This window comes from Mobula birostris, chromosome 1 (assembly GCF_030028105.1).
Source record: "Mobula birostris isolate sMobBir1 chromosome 1, sMobBir1.hap1, whole genome shotgun sequence".
Lineage (NCBI taxonomy): Eukaryota > Metazoa > Chordata > Chondrichthyes > Myliobatiformes > Myliobatidae > Mobula > Mobula birostris.
In genome coordinates this window covers 185,443,665-185,457,112 of record NC_092370.1, presented here as the reverse complement: position 1 = coordinate 185,457,112, position 13,448 = coordinate 185,443,665, and the positions used below count along the sequence as shown (strand labels likewise).

Genomic DNA, 13,448 nt, shown 5'->3' with positions numbered 1-13,448 from the left:
GTCGACTGTACCTCTTCCTAGAGATGCTGCCTGGCCTGCTGCGTTCGTCAGCAATTTTGTTGTGTGTTACTTAAATACTGGATTATCTTACAGCAGATAAATTGATGCTTGAGAAGCTTTTGGACAAAATTTCCACAAAAAGTGTGGAAAAAATCTAGTAAAAATGCAACATTTAATGTTTTTTAGGGGTTTGTGTATTTAGATATCTATGACACAGTATGCTTTCTTGCTTTAAGATTGTTATACCAGAGGTATAAGAAAATTGGTCAAAGGGAATCAAGGAGAAATTGGGATGGTATCTATCAGATGGGTTCAGGGAAAAATAAATACTCTTTTAGAGTGAGGATAGAAGTAAAAAGGTGGGAATCAAAAAGTACAAGAAGGAGACCACAGAGTAATTCACAAATAAAACACAGATGGAAAAATTCAGAAGATGTTTTACTCAGACGGTTGATGGTTGGGTTGAGTTGCTCTCCAGTGTTGGCAATTGACTTGCAAACATTTTGTCTCCATGTGAGGAGGCATCGTCAGTGTGCTCTTGAATGTGGTGTGTGCTCCGAATGCTTGGCCTTTATATACTTTTCAATCAACTGATTGGACATCATTTCGGAAACTCAATTGTGGGGTAGGGAGGAAATATTGTTGCTGATTGGCTGTGTGGTGAACTTTGTGCATTGTAATCTGTAGTTTTGCCTGCAACAGCTCATAAATAGGATCGAGGTCTGTATGTTTGCTTACAGAATTGTTTGCAGAACACCATGCTTATGGGAATTCTCTTGCATGCCAAGCCATGACTTTCACTGAGAATCAGCAAAATTTGTGCCCCTCTCGATCTTCATGGGTGGAGGCTAGGGAGAGTTGGTCATGGCGCTTTACGTTTAGTTGATGTTCATGGATCCTTGTGGGTAGCTTTCTCCCAATTTGGCCAATGTAATATTTGCTGAAGTCCCTGCACTGGATTTTGTAGACCACATTGGTCTTATCTAAGGCTTGATTGGTGACGAAATGTTTGCAAGTAAATTGCCAAAATCAGAGAACAACTCAACTCAGCCTTAAAGCACAGATTTCAGTTGGGAATATTGGAAATCATAAACCAACATTGATCATTGAGGAAGGTGAGGCTTGGATGATTTTCAGAATGGAGGATATAAGATCAGCAAAATGTGCATTGAGTGGATGAGCTTTGACGGGGATGTTTTAGGGAATATGTTAAGAATGGAGTATTGCGAGCAGCAGAGGGATCTTTTAGAAAAGAGATAAGAGATAGATGTGTAGATCCAAGCTTGAGAGGGAGAAAACTGGCAAGGGAAGTGTAACATCTGAGGATAGAGGAAAATAATCAGAATCAGGTTTATTATCACCAACATGTGTTGTGAAATTTGTTAACTTAGCAGCAGCAGTACAATGCAGTTCATGATAATATAGGAAGTATGTTTATTTATATTAAATAGTTAAATAAAAATAAGTAATGCAAAAACAGAAATTGAATAAAAGTAGTGAGGTAGTGTTCATGGGTTCAATATCCATTTAGGAATCGTATGGCAGAGTGCAAGAAGCTGTTCCTGAATCGCTGAGTGTGTGCCTTCAGGCTTCTGTACCTCTTTCCTGATGGTAACAATGAGAAGAGGACATGACCCAGGAGATGGGGTTCCTTAATAATGGACTCCAGCTTTCTGAGGCACCACTCCTTGAAGATGTCTTGGATACCATGGCGCCTTGTACCCAAGATAGAGCTGACTAATTTTACAACTTTCTGTAGCTTCCTTCTGTCTTGTGCAGTAGCTTCCCCCCACCCCCATGCCCTCACAAGAGATACTGATGCAGCTTGCTAGAATGCTCTTCACAGGACATCTATAGAAGCTTTCGGTGACAAATCAAATCTCTTCAAACCCCTAATGAAATATAGCCGTTGTCTTGCCTCCTTTATAGCAACATTGATATCTTGGGACCAGGTTAGATCCTCAGGGATCTTGACAGCCAGGAACTTGAAGCTGCTCACACTCTCCACTTCTGATACTTCTCTGAGGATTGGTTCGTGTTCCCCCGTCTTCCCCTTCCTGAAATCCACAATCAGCTCTTTTGTCTTATCGACATTGTGTGCAAGGTTGTTGCTGCGACACCACTCCACTAGCTGGTATATCTCGCTCCTGTACGCCCTCTCATCTCCATCTGAGGTTCTACCAACAATGGATGTATCATCAGCAAATCTAGAGATGGTATTTGAGCTATACTTTGCCACACGGTCATGGGTATAGAGGGACTAGAGCAGTGGGCTAAGCACACACCCCCTGAGGTGCACCAGTGTTGATCGTCAGCAAGGAAAAGATATCACCAGTCCGGTTAGGAAGTCGAGGATTCAATTGCAGAGGGAGGTGCAGAGGCCTAGGTTATGTAGCTTACCAAGCAGGACTGTAGGAATGATGGTGTTAAACGCTAAACTATAGTCAACGAACAGCATCCTGATATGGGTGTTTGTATTGTCCAGCTGATCTAAGGCCGCATGAAGAGCCATTGAGATTGGTTCTTCCAAAGGCCTATTGTGGTGATAGGCAAATTAAAGTGGGTCCAGGAGAAACATGAGTTTTGTTTTGTATCCTGGGGGAAAGAAGTCTATAGCTCAAAGCCGTTATGTGTGTTGAGGGTGGTGGGGCATGAGAGGAATCCAATTGCTTTGACAAAGTAAAGGGACACCCAGTGAAAATTGACGTCGTCAATTTTGAATTGGCTGTGGATCAGTATGCTAGTTTTGTGCTAGGTTACAGTCAGGTTTGTGTGGCTCTGGTCTAAGAATGCAGATCTTTTGCCTTGTCAGCAAAAACTCTCAGTTGTGTGAATGCTGGGGATGAGAACTGACACAAAAATATAGGTTGAATAAAGGTACGGCAGCAAACATCTGGTAATAAAAGATATTATTCTGAAAGAGTTTTATCAGTCCCTTTGTGGTGTTTCTTCTCTCATTGTTGGTCCTGAATCTGACATCAACAAAATAATACTTATTATTATAAAATAATCACCAATTGCAAAATCTACTTGTTTTCAAAAATATCAACTGTTGAATCTGTGGAATAAATTGCTTTACATCTCTACCATTTAGAGGCTCAGTGTGGTCTGTGCGTGGAAATACTACCAAATGGATGATCTGTTAAGTTTGTAGTTGATCTTTCATTGTTGGTCAAAATCTGGATTTGCCAACCTAGCAGTATTGTTTATGGAAGTATCTTATCCATGAAGATTCCCAGAAAGCGGCTGACCCTCACTACTTCAAAAGGGAAGGGTGTTAGGTGTTTCCCTTGCCAATGTTGTTCTAATTCTTCAAATAAATTTTTGTTATTATGGTGGGTGATAATGAATCTATCCTCCAACAGGAACTACAGATTTTAGTTGGGAGTAAAAGCCACGTTTGTATTTGCTTAAATGATAGTGAGAGATGGCTTAGCACTAAGCCCGGTGGAACCATTTCTACTGACAGAAGAGGCAAAGGCAGGTTACTGATGCCTTGTAAATCAGTAGCTTTGGGCATGTGGGGCTTGTCAGCAATGGTTGGCAGCTCATTTAGGAGAAGAAAAACTCTGATCTCAAGTATCCGCTGCCTTGCAGCTGTACCCATTCATGGGGAAGACTTGGGGAGTAAACCTCAAGAGAAAATCCGGAGCTGGAGACCCTAACGCAGTCCTACTTTGAGTTCAACGCAGACTGACAAATTCTGCGATGCCACTGGTGCCAAACTGTATTCGCCTCTGCTGTTCCTTTGGATTCATCAGCTGCACAGAAATGGGGAGTCTGCTACATAGGCAACAGCTGGCTCTCTATTACGTACTGCTTACATATCATAAACAGCTAGGACGCAACTTCCATGATTGATCCCAAAAAACGGAGGGCTTCATGGAATTGTTTTGTGACCAAAGTTGAGCCATTTATTAACTTCAGTTGGGTAAGTCTGTTGGTGGAAGGAGGCTAAGATGTGATAAGAATGAAAGAAAATAAACTTCTGTTACCATTACAGGAATCAGTGTCGAGTTTCTGTGTTCTCCGCGACCAGGTGCACCAATGGAAACCATTGTAGCCTGCTTACGTGCATTACATTCCTTGCTGGATGTGCTGTGGCCACGTTGTAAAATAGGAAGCGATCAGGTATTGCATTATAACATTTTACTAAGTTTTCAGTTACCACATTGTAATTGTTTTTTTTAGCTTGACTATACAGTGACTTTATTTTTCCATTTGACAAAACAATTGACAAACATTCACATTTCAACAGTGACTGTGAGCCACAGTGGTTAAGATGGCACATTCAAATCTTGGTAAGTGGGAATAAGGGAAAGGAAACAAGTTAAGCATTACCTGGTGCTTAACTATGAGGACTACTAAATAGTCAAGTAGTGGGTTATCAGAGTTTTACTCATGCAGACCCAGGAGAACTTGCAAGCATTGATTTATTTCATTGGGTAGTTTAAACAAATGTGATAAATGGATTTTTTCAACAGACCTTGCGTTGATTATCATTCTCCGTGCTTTTATTAATTCTTCAGTTATATATTATCTGGCTTTCATTGCTGCTGTTTATAATATTGGAAAGGATGCAATCTATATTCATGACTTTGTAAAGTAACAGTTTAATAATTTCAAAAATTCAGACTTCATTAACTGCACTCTGTTGATCATTTATGCCAATAAACAAGTTGCAAAGTGAAATAAATCTGATTAAATTTTGAAGTAAAATTCAGGTTAAAATGGGCATGTATTTTATTGGATTCAGGCATCATTACAAATTTGTCTTACTTTGTCATTTCTTCCCTCTGTGCTATTACTATCCTTCTCTGTTATCTATAAGTGATTGTCTTCAAGTTAGACCGTTACAATAAATGTTTGACCCTGGTGTTATTTAAGCTAAACATTGACAATCATATTCAAAATTCTCATTACACTATTTAAAACTAAGATAACTGGGTAATAATCAGTAATGGAAACCAGGAAGAATTTTCTATCAGTCTTGATGTCAAGGCATGGTATTGCTCCAATTCATTTAGACGCAGTGATACCCCGTTATAACGCAATCGTTTGGGTCCATAAAATGTCATCGCGAAAAAAGCAGGGTCGCGCTAAATCAGGGTTCAAGAAAATCAGCGTTCAAACTGACCCAATGTTGACCTAACATCTTAAAACGCCCCTACTTTCGCCCTATTTGACCCGTTTTTTGCATGTTTACCTTCTGGCGGGGCTTTGGGTTCTAGCTTTTGCTTACGCAAATGAACGCGGACGGCAGGGACAAAAGTTTTGTGAAACCAATCCTCAAAGATGACACTTGTCATCCAAGCATTGCTGCTGTGCGTGTACTCGAATGGTAACTACTTCATGTTGACATGGTGGAAACAGCGGGGTGAGCGAGATTTACCAATCATGAGCAGTTTTAACTTGTTTTCCAATCTTGTTTACACAAAACAACAACGTCATGCGATCTTTGCGTTGCTTGAACCCCTCACTTCGGTGGGCATCATCTTTTCTAGCCTGTGTACAGCCTGGGATCACCTTGTAGCAGAGGCCTGTTTGTCACAGTTGTACACTTATTCTTCCACGTAGCCATCTTCTTCTAAGAGAGTTTTTAGTTCAGCCGGGTATTCGCTGGTGGCGGCACTGTCGGCTGAGTGAATTTCTCCTGATACTAACACTTGAGAAATCTGGTGACGGCGTTTAAACCGGTCTAGCCATCCATTGCTAGCTTTGAACTGTGAGGTTTCTCCGTTGATCTGCTTGTCAAACTTCCTGGAGAAGGGGGAGTATGGATTGACATGGACATGAATAAACATGGAGTCCAATGACTCATCGCGTTATATCCGAATTCGCGTTAAATCGCGGGGGGGTTTCACTGTAATTTAATTTGTATCTGATTTCTCAAAACTGATAGAAGAGTCACAGAAGGTCTGCAGTGAAAGACAAACTATTGCATATGTTTACTGTTGATAGTATTGGCCCACTATAACTTTCTACCTCTCATCAGCAGACTAGGCTTGGATCTTTCTTCAGCTCATGTAAATAAATCTGGGACAGCTGGGTGGAATTTTGCACAAGCCTGTGTAATTTAGTAAAATGTAACTGCAGAGGAGAATCTCATTTGTTGAGGTTCACCTTAGTAGATTTAAGCATTCTGAACTTTTTTTTTCTAATTCCTGTGAAATTAGAAACGTTGAAATTGATTAAAAATGTAAATATTTAACATTTCCTAATAAAGACTTCAGCACTTATTCTTCTCTTGAGATGAGTCATTGGGTTTGTTTGAAGTGAAAATTTGATTCTCGGCTCACTTCATTTATCTTGTTATTTGTATAGAGTAAGCCTTGGTGTGAATAAATATCTTGATCCTGGTAATGTTTCTAGAATATTCTGAAGCAAAAGATTTCACTGTTTCATGTCAATATGTTTACAATTTGAATACATGTGAAAGCTTTGATTTAAGTCATCATGAAGATGAGCATTTTTCTGTTGCCAGCTATTTCTTAATTTGAGATTCCTTCTTATGCTTTGTTGTAGGAACTTGGAGTAGAATTACTGAATGTTTTGCATCGTTTGATTGTAACACGTGAGTCCCCATTAATCCAATTGGCTGCAGTTGATGTTGTGGAACAAATTATAAGAGCAGCCCAAGAGCATGTAAGGGAGAAGAGGAGAAGTGCAGAAGGTGGGTATTCATGGAACTGGTGGAAAAATTAATGTATTTATTCAGCCTTTCACAGGAAAACTTCAGGGAACACTCTCACAACTTGTGAGATGGTTATTGTAATTATTGATAGTTATTAGATATCGTAGTGTTGAACTTCGAGCCCAACTTCTTACAATGCATAAAAGTGATTAAAGAAGTTATTTGCTACAAACCAAAAGAGGAAAATAAAACAAACTCTGGAAGAAGTCACCAGGTCAAGCAGCATCTTCTGAGGCAAAGGGATGGTCAATATTTCAGGTTTTGACCCTGTGTCAAGACTGAGAGGATAGAGGGAAGATAGCCAATGAGTGGGAGGGTTGAGACAGAGACTGGTAGATATTGAGTGAACCCAGATTGGGGAGGAGGGATGATGGAGCTGTGGGGAGGGGGAGATGGGAGTACTGAGACAGAGGCTGACAGATGGAGTGATGATGGGCAGATGTAACCCACTCCCCTGAGTTCCTTTCCCACTTTCACCAGCCCCTCCCAAGGTCTCTCTCTCTCTTTGTTCACCTTTTCTATCTCTTCCTCCGCCTGCTCTTGTCACCTGGACTCTTCACTCTCCCCCGTCTGGTTCTCTTTGCCCATTATATGTTAGCAGCCTCAATCACATCCCTCCCTCTCACTTCTATATACTAGCTATCTTTTCTCTACATTCTTAGTCCTGATACAGGGCTTTCAACCTGAAATGCTGACCATCCCACTGTCTCTACAGGTGCTGCTTGACCTTCTGAGTTCTTCCCTTAGTTTATTATTCACTTCAGATTCCTGCTTCTACATTCTTTTGTGTTTCCAAAAGAAGAAAATACCTGTGGATTGTCATGACAGGATAGTGACGCACACTTTCTAGTGATATGTTGCATAGTTGGATCAAGGATACAAGAATAGGAGCATTTTCTCTGCCCTTTTGTATGGTGTTTGAATTAGGTCATAATAAATAGGTCTTGAATAAATAATTGTAATTTTCATAAACTATCACACATAAATATTGTGTGATAGTTTATGAAAATTACAACTTCATTTATCTTTAAATTAAAACTTCAATAAGAAGCTGCATTGTTTTCTTGTATGATTCTTACATTGATGTCATTAAGTGATAAATGATTCTTGTTTGATTACTTATCACTGATTTAAAGCTACTTAGGTGAGAGAAAAAGGAAAGTTACTTATGCATGTACTTTATTTAAGCATTTAATTTTATTGTGTTTGGAGAGTACCAAACTGGTCAAAGTACAAATCTCCTATTAATGGTGTGCTTCAGACATAAGTAGTTGGCCCTCTTTTCCACATTCCCTCAGATTGCTTCTGCTTTCTGAAAGTAGTGAGTCAAGTACGGACTAGTAACTTGTTTTTCCCATAGTGATTGTAGATCTTGTAGCAGACAGAGAAAGAAGAATGGACAACTCAATCCTTTTGTCTGGAGTCTGACATTTCAAGCTGGATTGTTTTCTTTTCCCCACTTTTTTCCCCAGATTGCACATATAAATGTTGCTTATGAAAACAATAAAGTGAAATACTGACATTTCTAGAAGCATGAAATAAGTTTTAAAAAAAAATAGAAAACAATCGATAAAGAAAAAGTTTAACACTGAAAGTTGATGACTTCTCATCAGAATTCCTGAAATTCTGATCGGGTCATCAACCCATGTGTTAACTTGCTATATCTCTCCTCTGATGCTACCTGATCTCCAGCAGCTTCTGTTTTTGCTATGGAAACTCTAATTGATCCTTATTCTTGACCTAGCTTGGCACTGACCACAGAACTGAGGTGTTATAAACAATTCCTACCACCTGCCAATTCAGCAATCAGGGGAAGCTTTGCTTTTTCTTGTTCGTTAAAATTTCTGAAGGATTGTGTCAATTTTTGGGGAGGGTTTTACTTTGCCTAATTTTCTTTACAGTTGATGATGGTGCTGCTGAGAAAGAGACTCTCCCAGAATTTGGAGAGGGCAGTGATACAGGTGGACTGGTACCAGGAAAGTCCCTAGTCTTCGCAACACTGGAGTTGACACTCTCCATCCTGGTTCGCCAACTTCCCCAATTAAACCCTAAGTTAGTGGATTCTCCGACTAGCAGTTCCGGGAAACCTCAGTTGTTGTCTGAGGACGGAAGTAAATTAGTAGTCGCTGCCCTGCGAATTCTCTCTGAGCTCATTTCAGTTTGCTCTCCTACAGGTAAGTTAAGCATATTTCAGGAAGTTAATTTAAAATTGCCATTGAATTACAGTAATTTTGTTTCGTCAAAGTTTTTTAAAATGTCTATTATTAGAGTGTTGAAAGCATATTTTATGATGTGTATTTTATGCCACTAACACCTCCAACAAATGAAAACAAATTCTGGAAATCAGCACTTGTGTCGAAAGGAACAGTTAAAATATCAGGTCGCACACCTTTCATCAGATATGAAAGAAGTTAGAAATTCATAAAGAAGCTGATAACTGATGTAATGGGCAGGGAGGAGAGGAGAGAACAGCAGCATGGTCTTTGGTTGTGTGGAAGATCTGTGTGATAGAATGGTCTAAGGATAAATACGCTTGGTTAAATAGGTAGTCGTTATATAGCTCCATCCTCGTGGTCCCCCAATCATTTACAGCCTATTTCTACTCCCTCTCTACAGTCCAAAAGAGGATGCTCTTTTGGGTACATGAGTAAAAATATTTTGCAGCATATTCTGGGCCTTGATAAAACTGTACCTGGAACTTTGTGTATAGACCTGGATTTCCTCTCGAACTGGCAATATAATTGTGATTGAAGGAGTGCTACAGATGTTCACAGGATTGATTTCTGGGATGGGATGGATTGTAAATGAGCAGAGATTAGTTGGACTGGACTTGCACTGAAGGTAAAATCATTAATAGAAGCAGAATTAGGCAATTTGTCCTCTTGTATCTGGTTTGTCATTAAACAAGATTGGGATTAATGTTTCATTTTGATAGTACTTTCCTGGATTAACACCATATCCCTGATCCTCTTAATATCTAGAATTCTATCAATCCCTTTCCTGAATGTACCCAACAAATGTACCTCCACAGCCACCTTGCTAAACACTTTGGGCTAAGATGATTGTTCTTAGTTCTGTCCTGAATAGCCTAACACTGAATTTGTGATGATCACTCCAGTTCCATACACTCAAAGGGAAATTTCACCTAACGAGTCCTGTAAGAATTTCGTATGTTTCAACAAGATCACCTTATTGAAAACTTAGGCCTAATTTGCTTATCCATTTCACAATGACATATCTGCCACATAGGAATCAATCTGGATAACTTTTTCTACGCTCACTGAATCCCAAGTACATCCTTCCTTGTGTACAGGCCTGGTGCCTCTACTTGTATTCCAGATGTCGTCTTACCATGTTTCTATATAATAGAAGCAAAATGCCTCTATTCTTATCCTTATTATCATCTTGCAGTGAAGATCAATATGCCTTTCTCATGACTGGCTGTGTCTTCATGTTTGTATTTCACTGACATAGGCAAACCAGACACTTTGCACATCAGTACCCTTCAATTTATCACTGTTTAAAAATGCTTTTTATTTAATAATTTTACAGTTTTCTACATTATCTTTCATCTGTCATGCCTTTGCCATTCATTTTACATATCTTTTTTTCTTCCTGAAGAACCTCAGTATCGCTCTCACAGACCACATTGACATCCAATTTTGTATCATTTGAAGATAAGAATGTGTTAAGCTTAATACACTCATCTAAATATTTGAAATACATACTGAACAGCTGGGAGTCAGCACTCATTCCTGTGGCAGCTCACAAGTCACAGCCTCCCAACCCAAAAATGACTAGTTCATTCTACTGTTTGCTGGAGTATACCCCCCAAACGCAGCTGCTTTATTTTTTTGAAATAATACCATGTTTGCTCATGATTGAATGACATCTGAGATGCTTGAATTTTGAAGGAGGACTGGTGAAGTCAACACATCCACATTGGGGACTTGAGGAATAGAAGCAAGGATCATAAGTTGAAAATAAGGAGTTGGCCATTCATGGCTGAGATAAGCCATTCTTTAGCACTCTCTACCAAGAGGGTCAAGTCAAGTCACTTTTTACTGTCATTTCGAGCATAAACTGCTGGTACAGTACACAGTAAAAACAAAACAATGTTCCTCCAGGACCATGGTGCCTCATGAAACAACAGAAAACTACACTAGACTTCAGACCTACACAGGATTACATGAAGTGCACAAAACAGTGCAGGGCAGTACAATAAATAATAAACAAGACAATAGGCACAGTAGAGGACAAATTACAATATAATAATAAATGATGTAGATGTCAGTCTAGTCTCTGGGTATTAAGGAGTCTGATGGCTTGGGGGAAGAAACTGTTGCACAGTCTGGTCGTGAGAGCCGAATGCTTCGGTACCTTTTTCCAGATGGCAGGAGGGAGAAGAGTTTGTATGAGGGGTGCGTGGGGTCCTTCACAATGCTGTGGCTTTAAGGGTGCAGCGTGTGGTGTAACTGTCTGTAATAGTGGGAAGAGAGACACCGATGATCTTAGCTGACCTCACTACCCGCTGCAGGGTCTATGGAAGCTTCTTTGCTTAGTGTATTCAAAATGAATACATTAGACTTTTAGAATCAAGTACTGTGGGCTTAGTATTGGAGAAAATGGTCTTGAGGCAAAATTTCTGCCATCATCTCATAGGAGACTGTTGTTTTCAGTACGTTCCAGTTCCTTCCATCTCCATAATTATTCACTTCACATTAACTTCCAATACAGATGCATGAAAAGTGAAGCTTGTTATCAGATAACATGAATTTCAACAGAGCTGAAAGGTGTTGCAGTATGTATAGGTGTCCCCCGCTTTTCGAACGTTCGCTTTACAAAACCTCACTGTTACGGAAGACCTACATTAGTACCCTATTTTCGCTTTCAGAAGGTGTTTTCACTGTTACGAAAAAAAATGCAGCGCGTGATAAAAGGCAGCGCGCCCCGAGCAGCCGCTCTCCCCCGGATTGGGAACTGCTTTGCTTTAAAACGTGCCTGTGAGCAGCTGTTTGCAAGATGAGTTCTATGGTATCGGAAAAGCCTGAAAGAGCTCGTAAGGGTGTTACACTTACGGTAAAACTAGACATAATTAAGCGTTTTGATCGTGGTGAACGAAGTAAGGACAACATGAGTTTGGCTTGTGGAAGCTGAGGACCATGATGTTGAAGAGGTTTTGGCATCCCATGACCAAGAACTGACAGATGAAGAGCTGATGCAATTGGAAGAAAAAAGGATAACAATCGAAACCAAATGAGTAATGACAAAGTACGACTTTAATTTTGAAAGGGCACATCGGTTTAGGGGATACTTGCAGGATGGTTTGAGTCCTTATTAAAGAACTGTGTGATAGAAAAATGCGCGAGGCTTAGCAGTCAAGCAAGCCTTCCACATCAGCCACAGCAGATGATGAACCTCGACCTTCGACATCGAGGCGGGCAGAGATAGAAGAAGATGAGCTGCCTACTCTAATGGAAACAGGCGACGAGATGACACCCCAGTGTCCCACCACCCCAATCCCCAGGCCACGGACAGATACCGATTCGCGGAGAATGCAAAGGTAGCCAGGAGGCACACAGCACATCTTTAAGAAAAAAGCGGAAATAAACATGCTAATTAATTAGGTGCCGCCGACACATAATTGTCGGCCCAGATCAGAGACGACGCCATCGGAAATCGGCACTGATCTGGGCCCATAATTACGGGCGGCACCTAATTAATTAGCATGTTTGTTTCAGCTTTTTTCTTAAAGTTGTGCTGTGTACCTCCTGGCTACCGCTGGACCCCTGCATTCTTCGCGGCAATGTATCGGTCGGCAGCCTGGAGGGTGGGGGCCACTGCACCACCCCAACCTCCAACTCAGCCTAATACACCATCATCAATGTGCTCTGCGCTTTCCCAATTCCGGTAAGTGATACTACACTGTACATACATTATTTCTACTTTATATAGGCTGTGTATTTTTACGTGTTATTTGGTAGATTTGGCAGCTTCACAGTTTAAAGGTTACTGGAGAGCGCGTTTATGCCAACAGCGCTTGCGTGAGATTTTCGCTACGGAGATCTATGCAGGCAATCATTGTAGAGAAGTATTTCTACTTTATATAGGCTGTGTATTTATCATATCATTGCTGCTTTTACTATATGTTACTGTTATTTTAGGTTTTATGTGTTATTTGGCATGATTTGGTAGGTTATTTTTAGGTCTGCAAACGCTCACAAAATTTTCCCATATAAATAAATGGTAATTGCTTCTTCACTTTACGACATTTCGGCTTACGAACCGTTTCATAGGAATGCTCTACCTTCGGATGGCGGGGGAAACCTGTATCTCCATTTGCCAGTATCCAAAACCCAATCAAACAAACTGACTAACCAGGCAGAAATACTGAAACAAATAATTATATGGGAACAAAAGCTAAGATTCTCTTTCTGTTTTCATTTCCTCTGAATTATACAGTGTCTTCTACTAATATATAAAACTTCAGTCAGACAGGACTAGTATTGTGTACTATCAAGATTATGTGCAGTTCTGGTCACCCATTAGAAGAAGAAATTGGAAATGGTGCAGAAGAAATTAAAACATGAATCATTCTAGAGTTTAAGAGAAGTAATTTCAGCTCCTGAGTTTTTGGAATCATGGAAGCCCGTGGTGTTTCTGATCTTGATCTTGTGTTGTTTGAACTGATTCTAAGCCACGTCAAACAATGCTAGAAAAGCCTTCATTGTAATATTTTGTTTCACTATAGTTG

The 13,448-nt window shown here is 40.1% G+C and overlaps 1 protein-coding gene across 2 annotated transcripts in view; it reads left to right on the top strand.

Moving 5' to 3' along the window:
• heatr5a (HEAT repeat containing 5a) overlaps positions 1–13,448 on the top strand; it is a 133,405-nt gene that overhangs the window by 106,917 nt on the left and 13,040 nt on the right. For both annotated transcript variants that reach the window (XM_072267284.1, XM_072267278.1), the window contains 3 exons: positions 4,004–4,131; positions 6,526–6,673; positions 8,596–8,868. In XM_072267284.1, coding sequence (XP_072123385.1) covers positions 4,004–4,131; positions 6,526–6,673; positions 8,596–8,868 — 549 coding nt within the window. The remainder of the gene's footprint in view (positions 1–4,003; positions 4,132–6,525; positions 6,674–8,595; positions 8,869–13,448) is intronic.